General features: G+C 34.8%; 1 protein-coding gene across 12 annotated transcripts in view; it reads left to right on the top strand.

Annotated features, from left to right (window-relative positions):
• LOC123498246 (unconventional myosin-Va-like) overlaps positions 1 to 12,695 on the top strand; it is a 69,172-nt gene extending 56,477 nt beyond the window's left edge. For 8 of the 12 annotated variants that reach the window (XM_045245428.1, XM_045245425.1, XM_045245429.1 and 5 more), the window contains 10 exons: positions 1,205 to 1,403; positions 2,218 to 2,311; positions 3,461 to 3,502; positions 5,887 to 6,033; positions 6,744 to 7,093; positions 9,304 to 9,412; positions 10,054 to 10,202; positions 10,793 to 11,050; positions 11,237 to 11,356; positions 12,015 to 12,695. In XM_045245428.1, the coding sequence (XP_045101363.1) occupies positions 1,205 to 1,403; positions 2,218 to 2,311; positions 3,461 to 3,502; positions 5,887 to 6,033; positions 6,744 to 7,093; positions 9,304 to 9,412; positions 10,054 to 10,202; positions 10,793 to 11,050; positions 11,237 to 11,356; positions 12,015 to 12,140 (1,594 nt within the window). In that variant the 3' untranslated portion in view covers positions 12,141 to 12,695. The remainder of the gene's footprint in view (positions 1 to 1,204; positions 1,404 to 2,217; positions 2,312 to 3,460; positions 3,503 to 5,886; positions 6,034 to 6,743; positions 7,094 to 9,303; positions 9,413 to 10,053; positions 10,203 to 10,792; positions 11,051 to 11,236; positions 11,357 to 12,014) is intronic. The other 4 variants (XM_045245426.1, XM_045245432.1, XM_045245427.1 and 1 more) reach the window with 1 other exon arrangement.

Below are 12,695 nucleotides of genomic sequence, written 5' to 3'. Positions count from 1 at the left end.
CTATGTCTGTGTCATTATGCTGTCACCTTGCACCATAACTATCCACATCCAGGCCCACCATGATCAGGATGCCATAGGTTTTCCATATCTAATAGTAGGCCTCAGCAGTGTGTAGAAAACTTAGGGATATCTTAAATGGGAACAGCATGTGAGTAGATGATGACAAAATAAATGTAAAGTAATTTCTAGGTGAGATGCAGAAATCTAATTGAAATAGAATTTTTAAATGAAACTTGTATGTGTTATCAAGTAAAATGTATATATTGTAGGATAGCCACACATAGCTAACAGGCTTGGACATATCTTCATCAGTGTGTAGATTGGTAGATCCAGACATTTTCTTTATTGTTTGTAATGCATATATGAGTTAAGCAGTGTATTCACACACACACACACACACACACACACACACACACACACACACACACACACACACACACACACACACACACACACATACACACACACACACGCACACACACACACACACACACGCCCGGTAGCTCAGTGGTTAGAGTGCTGGCTTCACAAGCCAGAGGACTGGGGTTCGATTCCCCGGCCGGGTGGAGATATTTGGGTGTGTCTCCTTTCACGTGTAGCCCCTGTTCACCTAGCAGTGAGTAGGTACGGGATGTAAATCGAGGAGTTGTGACCTTGTTGTCCTGGTGTGTGTTGTGTGCCTGGTCTCAGGCCTATCCGAAGATTGGAAATAATGAGCTCTGAGCTCGTTCCATAGGGTAACGTCTGGCTGTCTCGTCAGAGACTGCAGCAGATCAAACAGTGAAACACACACACACACACACACACACACACACACACACACACACACACACACACACACAGCTGCTGCTGCTGACCATTATCCAGCATGGGCTGACAACACTATCTGTACACTATTGTTTCAGATGTCCTGACAACTTATTTGATGTTCTGTAAACTGTTTACATGTTGCCTGAACTTCTCAAGGATATGTGTGGCATGTGCATCAGTAAGCAACTCAGAAGTACAGTTGTGGGGAACTGTTATTCACTCTAAATCCTGCTTTTCAAAACAAAGGGTTATTGATAATGTCATAGTATTTCTTTATTTCTAGAGAATATAGCAGTGATAGAAATAAATATCATGGACAGGAAATTTCTGAAGTCTCTTGTTATTATTATATTGTGCAATTGAAAAGTATTCATCTTATGTCTACCTATTGCAGACAATTGGAGGATGAACTGAAGAAGGAGAAGCAGCGCCTCCATGAAACGGAGACAGACTACAAGGGAGAGCTGGAACGACTTCGTCGAGACAATGAGCGACAGCAGAAATTATTGGCACAGAACCTGTGCAAAAGTGATGCTACCAACTCGGAGACTCTTTTGCAGTCTGAAATTATGCGTCTCACCTCAGAAAACCTTGTAAGTATTGTCAACAGGATGGAATGTTGGGAGTGTTGAGATTGGATTAGAGATAATGTTACCACTCAATGTATTTTACCACAGAAAACATGTAACCAGTGTAACACAAAGGATGGAGTGGTTTAGTATTTAATTGATCAATTTCCTTTAGCCCATAAATTCCAGTGAAAAACCCACATGGTATAAATAAAAAAAAATAATAAATAAAAAAAATGAATATATATTTTTCATGTGATAGGGAGAACACAACCCACTGGTATACTTCGTACCCTTGTTTAAAGACTACTGTCACTGTTTTCCTTCAGTAACATGTAGGCAACCAAAGGTATTAGGATCAGAAAATAAAACTGTTTTCACCCTACTGTACCATTGCAGTGAAGTAATATGATTTTACCTGGAAAACTTTTGACAAATTTTGTAAAAGGATTTTCATATAAGGAAGACTGTAACTAGTTTTTCTTGCTTTTTACTGCAAAGATTTCCTTTTAACATTTGATTCTCTGAGATATACTAAACCAATCTGTAATTGCACATTTTTTATTTAGGCCTTATAAAATTTTTGGCAATTTTTTTAGATTGTCACAGTTTTCAAATGAGGTAAACTGTAACTTGTTTTTCATGCTTTTCACTACTAGCTTTTCTTCCTCCTCATCCTCAAAATTTGTGCAGAATGTTGAGAAATTAACTCTGCATCACTCAGAGAGCAAATGTGTGTGTGTGTGTGTGTGTGTAGATTATTTTGAATATCATTCTTCTGTACTGCTGTAGAAGAGCTAGAAACTAGAATGCAATGTTTTCTTTGTTTTTTTCACAGAACCTTCAAGGCCAAGTGGACAATCTAACTGAACAACTAAAGAAATACAAACGTTCTCTCAGAGCCTATGCCAAGAAGCTCAAAGAAGCAGGAGGTGAGAACACATTTTTTCTAACTTGTAATTTATTTATTTATTATTTTACAGCTGAAAATTAAACTTTATATTAATGTCATCTGTCTCATCATGTTGGAAAACCAGCTTGGAGTATTTTCATAAGGTCAGATTGTAAATGTATTCTCTATTACATCAGCATTATTGAAGGCTGATCTCAGTGGTGCTTGTAGTGCTAATAAATATGTTGCATAAGTCAAGTTTGACATGACACGAAAAAGCAGATATTTCATAGATACAAGACATTATCAGAATGATACACTAGGTTTGTGTTTTTAGGTTTGTGTTTTAATGCTTGATCATTATACCATATGGTGCAACACAAGATGGAGAGTAGGTTTTCTTATGATGACTTACAGTGTGTAGTGAAGTCTTTCAAGCAGTAGCCATTCATTATTTCCTTAATTGGATGATCATGATAGAACCACCCAGGGCAGCAACTGACAGCCTCATAAGATAATGCTTGATAAATGTATTGGGACTATTTTTACTGGATGCTGAGCTGCTACTGCTGATTTTGAGATATCACACTATTGCTGAATCTAAGAAACAGTACCCAGACTTGATCAAGAGTTATTTTATATCATAATTGATCTATTTGTACTTAGAATGCTATCACTTACAAAAACAAATCCCTCAAAGATGATGAGACAACTTGAGGTTTACAAGGCTATACCATTCACTAATCTCCAGACAAGACTGCCTCATTAGGGAAGCAGTTTTGAGTACTCTTAACTAGAAGGTTAAACTAAGCTGAATTTAGTGCAAGTTGTCAGTTGTTATGATTTAGTTAATTATGCTATTGAAAATCAGTCTTAAATGTTTGTAACATTCATAAATTGCATATATATTATGTTATTTCAAAGTGGTCCTTATAAAACAAAAGAAACTGTTCTGTGTTATTTTTCAAAGAATATATTGTTAAATGTTAAGCGTATCTCAGTTTTGCAATTGATTGTTGGGGCATAATTGTTTTGTATTTCTTTATTTATCTGATTTATTTGCATTGATTTTTTTTAGATGGCAGTATTTTCATAGAATAAGTAATCTCCCTACACCTTGTTCCTTACATTTGAGTGTTGTCTTTAATGAGGATCATAGTCACCCAACACCACCAACCCAACCTTTCAGGCAGCAGCAGTAAGCGGTCCTCAGCTCAGGGCAGCCCGTATGGTAAGCTGCATGATCATGCATGCATGTATGCCCAATATGCAGCAAGATTACCTTGTATATTTCTTTATTTACAATGACCACTGCAGTTTTACTTTTGCTTTGTATTGAAGAATAATTTTTTTTTATTCTGTGAATTCTGAAGTTCACAACTGGTGATGTGATAGACTGGTTCATTACGCTGCTTGTATCTGCAAATGACTTAATTGCTGAAGGCCTTCACTACTGGAGACAGATTCCATAGTGAGCAAGACACTATAATTTTTTTTTTCTTTGTTGTTCCGATTAGTTTACAATACACCAATATTTATGAAATCTTTAATTTGACAGAACATTACATATGTGGCCCTCTCATGCATGGGAAAATATTATGTTGGAATGTTATAAACCAACATAAATATTGTTGGTGGTGCAAAATGCCACACTGAAGGACTGACTCCTTTGGTTGAGCTCCTTTGGCTCATCTACTCCCATCAATACTTTCATATGAAATGGTTGTTTTGGGATGGATATGAAACACCATATGCATAAAAGTAGCCCCAGTGCATGAAAGTAATTTGCTTTGATATACTATTAGATTCATGCACGAGGTAGGTCTTCTATGAGTGACCTTGTTAAAAGTGCTGTTTGAAGTATGCCTGAATTGCCGTCTTCATTTTTGAAGCTGCCAATAGTGCATATCTTACACATTTTGGTTACAGATTGAAGCACCGACAACCAAGCTGTAGCATTCACTGCTGTAATACATCCTAGCTTTCATTGTAATTTGCCTCAGTTTGTAAAGAACTGTTCCAAGAACCAGTCAGTCAAGATCTATTTACTGTGGTGTAGCCAAAGCTACTTCTTACTGATTGAATACAGGCTTTTCAAATTATAGAGAGAATATTTGGAAAAATCACTCAAGGACTGTAAAATGTGCAATAGATATATAAGAATTGATTTAAATACTTGAATGTCTATTTGTTAGTGATAGATTTATAAATGGATGTAGGTTAACTTAATTTCTCATATTTAAAGGTATGTGGTTGTTTCAAGTGCTTGAATTGATAAGGACAGTAGCTTCATTGAACACACTGCAACCATGTTGGAAGAATACTACAATTATGCTTCCTCATTGAGCACACTGCATCCATGTTAAAAGAATACTACAATTATACTTCCTCCACATCCTAAAAAGAGAAAGAAACAGTTGTGAGGGAACAAGGAATCCTTTTTTTACCTTTATTTTTTTGTCTGGATTGCCTCTTTTATGGGATCTTAACCTAACATAATTGATGAAAACAGTTAACAAGATAAGTAAGTAAATAAGTAAGGGCCTTAAGGCCATTTCACACTGGATGTGATGCAAGGCAAGACACACCATAGGCGCAATGTGAAGCTACTTGACTTACAATCACCTTGGTATATTTCCAGTATCTGTGTTCACACCAGATGACATGGGACACACACCTGCCACACCCACCACACCGCTTGTATTGCATCCAAGATTGGGGGGCAGGTGATTTTTACAGCCATAGCTTGGTTGACGCATGTTCCTTTGGGACTCCTGCCTTTGTGCTCTCACCTCCAGGGTCTTGCCTGCCACTTACTGGTGTCCCACACCTCACTCTGACCCCAGTGACCTCTTCCTCAATTCAAGGAACTGTCATACTGTCAGTGTGTTTAGCTTGTGCCTCACAGACAGGCATAGCTTTCAGTGTGAACATGCCCATAGCAAACAAAATCAGCCTATCTCCGCGGCATAGTGTGTCTCGTCTGGTGTGTAATGGTCATTATTGTATAAGCTATTTAAAACCCATCATAATTAATTCCATTATGGAAATATTAATTGAGGCATCCAGAAATTATTATTCAAATACAGTGGTGGAATAAGAATTCATTTTCATTTGTAATGTTTTGTAGTACTTTATGAATTCTTGAGGTACCTGGTTTTCATAGGTGAATCTATTAGATTTGTTTTGCATCTTTATTTTTTTTATGTTTAGCAAACATTACAATGAGGGAAGGACCATCACTCAAATTTTAATTGTTGATATGAAAGGACAAGTTTGGGAGATTCTTGTCAGACTCTGATCTCATAATATTGTACTTATTCTTTGCTAGTTGAAGAAAAAAAGGTGCTGTTCTATTTCTGTCATATTGATGTATTTTCATAGTATCATCTTCCTGGAATGCTGTATCATGTCCAAGACAAATTTAAGCTTTTGAAATTATCATTGTAACAAATTTTGTTGCTGATCATCATATTATCATTTGCAGTTTGCATGGTTTATGCAGATTATGTGTGGTTGCTGTGCTTTGGATCAACTTGTCTCTATATTGCTTTGTATTTTCCTTCAGTATTTTTTTATTACTTATCTCATGGGTTTTGGTGCCTTTTTCCTCAGGAGGAGATCCAACAGACATGTTGGATGTTAATACTACCAATGAAGGGGAAGTTCTACCCATCATCCGGAAAAAGGAAAGGGAATACATGGGCATGTTTGAGTATGACCGAAGGGAAGAAATGCAGATCATCAGAGTTCTTGTGTATGGTAGGTACCATACTGTAGATAACCTAACACTCTGTTAAGATGAATTACTTTGAACAGTATGACTTAATTTTTGTATTTATTTATTTATTTGTGTTATCCATTTTATTTATTAATTTTAGTGTTTTCCATTTATTTTTCTGTATCTCTTCATCATATACATATGATGCCAAACATTATGGCATGTGTCAACTTGAGTTTTCTTCTAAAAATTTAGATTTAGGAGAATATCTTGCCTGTATGGTCACATAATTTATAATTAATACAGGGTAAATCATTCATAGACAATGATTATAATCATAAATAATGTATTGAGAATAGCAGAAGCTTCTGTTGTGTATGAGAACAAATTTTTATGTTTTACATGGTGTTTGTTACTCCATATTTTAGAAACATAAGACTTGGATATTGAAATGTACTACAAAATACATATCTGCATACATTATTTCATGATCTTTATGGGTTTTAAGGAGCAAATAGATAAAGATTCCCGTTTTTTTTTATTGAGTTCTCAAGTTTGCTATGTAATTGTTTTAGAATTGGATTTTCAGAAATATAACTCAAATGGATATCAAGGAATACTTTTATATATATATATATATATATATATATATATATATATATATATATATATATATATATATATATATATATATATATATATAAACTAATGTAGATGTTAAAGTATAACTTATATTTTTATTCATTTTCAGAGTTGAAACCTCGTGTGGCAGTGACTCTGTTGCCAGGTCTCCCTGCTTACATATTGTTTATGTGCATCCGTCACACAGACCATATCAATGATGATGAAAAAGTGCGATCTTTGCTCAACAATATTGTGAATGGAGTCAAAAGAGTAATAAAGAAGCGCCATGAAGACTTAGATTCAACTGTTTTGTGGTTGTCCAATGTGCTAAGATTATTGCATAACTTAAAGCAGTATTCTGGAGATAAAGCATTCCAAGCAGAAAACACTGTCAAGCAGAATGAACAATCTCTCAAGAACTTTGATCTCTCTGAATACAGACAAGTTCTATCAGATATTGCTGTTTGGATTTACAATGTAAGTATGCAAATAATGGATTGCTTACTGATTACTTTTATGTGTTAAGTACTAATTATAATTTTAAAGTATATACTTACATATTTCTGTTCAGTAGTCAGGTCAAATATTTTCATCACCAAATATAAGAAATTCATTGGTAAGACACTGGTGTCACTCATCACTTCTGTATGTACTCTTCAGACTTTAGTTTGAAAAATCAGTGATGATTTGCTGATAAATCTGATGATGTCACTATCAATGCAGTTCTGCTTACTGGTCCAGCCATCACTAAGGTCTCACAGCAAACAGCCTTTTGAAGTAGTGAAACTGCTCAGTATGACAGTTTGAGATCAAATGATTTAAGGAGATATTCCTTTGTCGTTAGCTATTTTCCTGTCAACAGTGGGTTAAAACATCTACGATAGTCCGTCTTGTACTGGATAACGACGTTTAAAAATCCAATGTGAATTACAAATCTCATGTGCATGGGAGAGTTAGGTGGCAAAATAACCATAATTAGCAATTTTTTCATGCTTGGTGGTCACCTACACAGAATACTACATGCATCTTTATTTACTATTATTTTATATATTCTATTTCTTATATTTTATTATATTATTATTATTTTTTACAGTGAACATTGGCTTAGGAGTTCAGACAGAGGGAAACACACCCTCACCTCTCGCTAAACACCTCACTTGCCCGTTACCTATCTCTCACTCGTTCTCAACGAAGTTGCCACAAAAGGAACGTACAGTAACTCTCGATTTACGTGGTAGATGCGTTCCAAGAGGCATCGCGTATATCAAAATTCGCGTAAAACAAAGATATAATTCTCATAAGAAACAATAGATAATAAGGGGGATGCAGGATGTGGTCCAAAAAAATTCATACAAAATACTATATTTATTTGGCTAAATTAACATGTTTTAATTATTTACCATTCTAAATACTAGAAGTGTATTTAAAGTATAGGGAAATGCAAGAAATAATAAGAGAAAGCAAAAAATAATAAAAGAAAATCACAAAACAAAAAATACATAAACACAACACTCACTGCGTCACTGCCTTCACCACTCACACCACAGTCAGTCACCATCTTCCTCTGAACTTTACTGCTTTATCAAAAATCCACTTATTAAAAATAACCCCACATGCAGAAGAAGATGAAGGACATTTTGTGGCCATCTTAGTGAATTATAGGCAGATTGAAGAGATTCTGTCTGTACTTAGTGCTGGCAGACTGCAAATGAGGCACGAGAAGAGCAAAGTTCCCACCTATCGGCCAGCTGCGGAACTCTCTGGCGCTCAGTTTGAAATTGCGTCTGGCGCTCAGTTTGAAAATGCAGTTGGGCCAAATCACGTATAAGCAAACTGATCGCGCAAATTAAATCAATTTTAATATTTTTTCGATCACCTTATAATAAAAACGAGTAAATCAAGCACGCTTAAGTCGAGAGTTACCTGTATATATTTTTACCAAATTTATAGTTTATTTAGTTTTGCACACATTTCATGGTAAAATACAAGAATTACATAATAAAATAAGGAATTAATAAGTGAATGATATTTAGTCACACAACAACCAATACACATTTGTGACAAGGTGCTATGTGCGTTGCCATACTGGCGTTTTTTTTTTTTTTTTTTTTTTTTTTTTTTTTATTGTATGGCAAACTTAGTTTGCACAAGGATATAATTCATATTGTTCTAATAAAAGTAAAGTATTCTGAGAACGACAGAAAAAAAAAAAAAAATTCTTAGACATTTATGAAGAAAGTGACAATATTTACATTGTCAAGGGGATTCTCAGTTAAATGTGTAGATGACAAGATCTTACGTGGAAAATTGAAAGGGATAAATGCCAAATTTTGATGAGTTTTGGTGTTTTTGCATAAAAAAAAAAATTAAATAGATAAAAGGACATGACAAGGTAGACTCCATATTTATAATTAGACAGTTTATGAGTTAAAGTCTAGTTTCTGGATCCAAGCTATGGACAGTGTGTAAGGTATTATATAGTGATCAGAGTGCTAGAAGAACTGAGGAGATAGTGATGAAATACATCTGCACTCGGGCAAGTTTAAGTTCTGGTGTCATTTTATTAATAGTTATCTTTCCCTTCCTCTTTGGCTGTGTTATAATGGATGTTGTGGTGCTATTGACAGATTTCTCTACCTCTAATAAATGGCAGGCCCACTGTATATATGATATTGTCTTTTTTCCAGGGTGTCATCAAATTAATGGAAGAGAAGGTTCAGCCTCTGATAGTGCCATCTATCCTGGAACATGAGGCAATTGCTGGTCTCTCAGGCAACAAACCAGGAGGCATGAGAGGTAAGAAAAGTTTCTTTGTTTGATCACATTTAGCCTTGTCACAGTATTGATCTACTGCCGGTGCCTTTAACATTTCATCCAAGTATCTTTATTAAAGTGAAACCATTTCCTTTTCATTGTATAACTTCTTTTTCTGTAACATTTGTGTGTGAGGAATCAGCTCCTATAAGATAATCATGGTCTTTATCTTACCATATATGTAATGCTTGCTGTGAGCTGTCATTTCTGCATTGCTTCTTCTTTCTGTTCTTATGTATTTATACCCCTAGAGGTCATCTTGTGTCCTCTGTTTTTTCTGATGTCCCTCATGTGGCATTCATGATATGGCAGTGCTTATTATATGTCTTATTTGTTGAGTGTGTATAAGACTTGAGTGTCTATAAATTAACGTTGAGTAATGAGGGACTAAGGATACATTTACATACCTTATGGTTGAAAAATTTCAATTAATTCTTCTGACACCATTTCTGAATTGTAGTTCATCTCCAGGAATGAGAATCATGAAACAGTGATGTGCATGGTGTAATGTTCATGACTGACTGGTTGAGTTTGGTGGTTTTATTCTAACTGGATTATTTATTCTTCTTGAAGAGTTTCTTTTTTGAACTTGGAGAGAAGCTTTTAACTGTGTGTATCTCCAGGTCGAACTGGTAGTGTTGCTCGTGAACTTGAGTCACCAGTGGAGCCCCAAAAAGCACTTGATCTGTTGCTGAAGGAAATGACTCAGTTTTATCGCACATTGGCCATGTTTGGAACAGACCCTGAGTTAATCACTCAAGTTTTCAGACAGGTAAGGATAATTTGTATATATGCAGAAATATATGCAAGACACAGTTGTACATCAGACTGAGGTGTAGCTATTGTAGTTGAAAAAAAAAAAATAATAATAAATAAATAAAATAAATAAATTGATGTGAAGGGAGATATTAAGTGATTTTTAATTCAGCTGTACATCTCATGATTTACACACAAGACAGCACAGGTACCACCATTCACACATGAGTTGGCATTTATTATATGTAATAATTTGAGTACTAAAGCTTTATCATTAAATTTTGTTATGACCAAACCCATATCTGCCATCCATCATTAGTACTATTATTTGATTGTTTCATGTTCTAGATTGTGTCATATGATTGAGATGGGTTTAGCACTGTTCCCTGAGCAACAACACCAAAAGCATATTATCATGAATACTTTTGTATAATAATTCTATATCTTTTCAATAAGTGACAGTTCTTTTATGTATATAGCTCTATTTCACAATTGATGTGTTCATGAAATACCATATAGTATTTTCATTTCACAAAGTTCATGAAATACCATATAGAGATGTTTAAAAGTATTTTCATTTAAAAAATATAACACTTTTTTTTCCAGATATTCTATTTCATCTGTGCTGGTTCACTGAATAACCTGCTACTAAGAAAAGACATGTGCCACTGGTCCAAAGGCATGCAAATTCGCTATAATTTAAGTCATCTGGAGCAATGGACACGAGACATGCGACTGCATGAATCAGGAGTGACAGACACACTGGCTCCCATCATTCAGGCCGCCCAACTGCTCCAGGCCCGCAAGTCTGATGATGATGTACATTCTATATGTGACATGTGTGACAAGCTGTCTGTGTCTCAGGTTTGTGACAATTTTGAGATCCAATTTTGGAGTCTCTTCATCCTTAGAGAGAGAGAGAGAGAGAGAGAGAGAAGAATTGTGATCCATGTATGGCATAATCATACATGCATGTTTATATTAGGATGCTGACATGGTAAGGATTTATAAGAATTCCCTATTAATTTTCTCTTTTCTCTTTTTTTACAGATTATCAAGATTCTCAATTTATACACACCAGCTGATGAATTTGAAGATAGAGTTCCCATCAGTTTCATCCACAAGATTCAGGCCAAACTACAGGAGCGTGCTGAAGGAGAGCAGGCTCAGGTAAGACGTACAGGTTTCTTACAGTTTGTCTTTCGTAGTGAGCAAGTAGTGCTTTGTAATGTTCTAAAATCTTAGTATGGCTAACAAACTGAAATTCTGAAATACAGAAACATGAAAGAAGAAAACTGCTTGAATACCACTTCCAAGTTAGTTTACTAGAAGAAATTTCAAGCTTTTTTGAAAGAGGAACTCTTACCAAGGAAACAAAATTAGAAAAAAACAACAAAGTGCCAGTCCTTTCATAAAAGTCTCTAATTGTCCAAAATTATATTGTTGAGTGTCTTAATACATCTCTCATGGAAGACTTTTAAGTCATAGGTGGGAGGAGATACAGAAGCAGATGGTGATCTGGAATTTACTAGCAATGGGAATGAAAGATTGGAAATACTGTCAAACTCTTGTATTGGGCTTGAGTTGATTTACTTAGTTCCAGAAGTGTCTTAATACTTTTGTAGAGTAGTTTTAGTCATGTATAAGCACAAAACAAACAGGGATTGTTCCAGAGTTTATTAGTGAAAAGTATAAAAGAATAAAGATATCTGTTAGATAGATAGACTGATAAGCAGATAAATATGTATTTGTTTACTTATTTTTCTCATTTATTTTGGTATTCTATTTATCATTAATTGTATTTATATGTGCTTTCTTTTGATTGCAGGCCACACTTTTGATGAACACCAAGTTTGCTTTCCCAGTGAGATTCCCTTTCAACCCATCCAGCATTCACCTTGAAGATATTGAACTACCTGATGCTCTGCCACTGACTATGTTAAAGAAGGTGTAATTAGTGATTGTGGTATGTACCAACCTTGTTAATGCTAGTCACAAATAATTACTTAAAGCTCTCTTTAATAAGGAACTATTTTTCTTAACAATGAGTTTATAAACGACTACAGAACTTTAAAAAAAAACTTCAGAGTTTATAAACCACCACATAACTTGAAACTTCCTTCCTTATCATGGAAAAAGAACTTTATTTGTCTGTGATACTTGTCACATTCCACTCTCTCAAGTTAAATGATACATTACAGTCCATCACAGTCAGGAATATGATTTATTGCCATGAAGTATGTTCATGCATAGAGGAAAACAATGTTTTTGATAAGTGTAGGTATGTGTGCATAATTTTTTATATGCGATCAATATGGATTTACATGGAAGACATCACTGATTGCAGTTAGTTGTCACAACAATTATTTTATGCACGTATCTTGTAACATTGGTTTCCTTTCTAATATCCATATCTTTCATGAGAAAATTTACATGGACAGTGGTTGGTAATTTCATCAGCATTATACAAGAGATTGTAAATAGAATTTTTTAATATATATATATATAT

The sequence above is a fragment of the Portunus trituberculatus genome, chromosome 47, assembly GCF_017591435.1.
Source record: "Portunus trituberculatus isolate SZX2019 chromosome 47, ASM1759143v1, whole genome shotgun sequence".
NCBI lineage: Eukaryota > Metazoa > Arthropoda > Malacostraca > Decapoda > Portunidae > Portunus > Portunus trituberculatus.
This window is presented reverse-complemented; position numbering and strand designations above follow the sequence as displayed.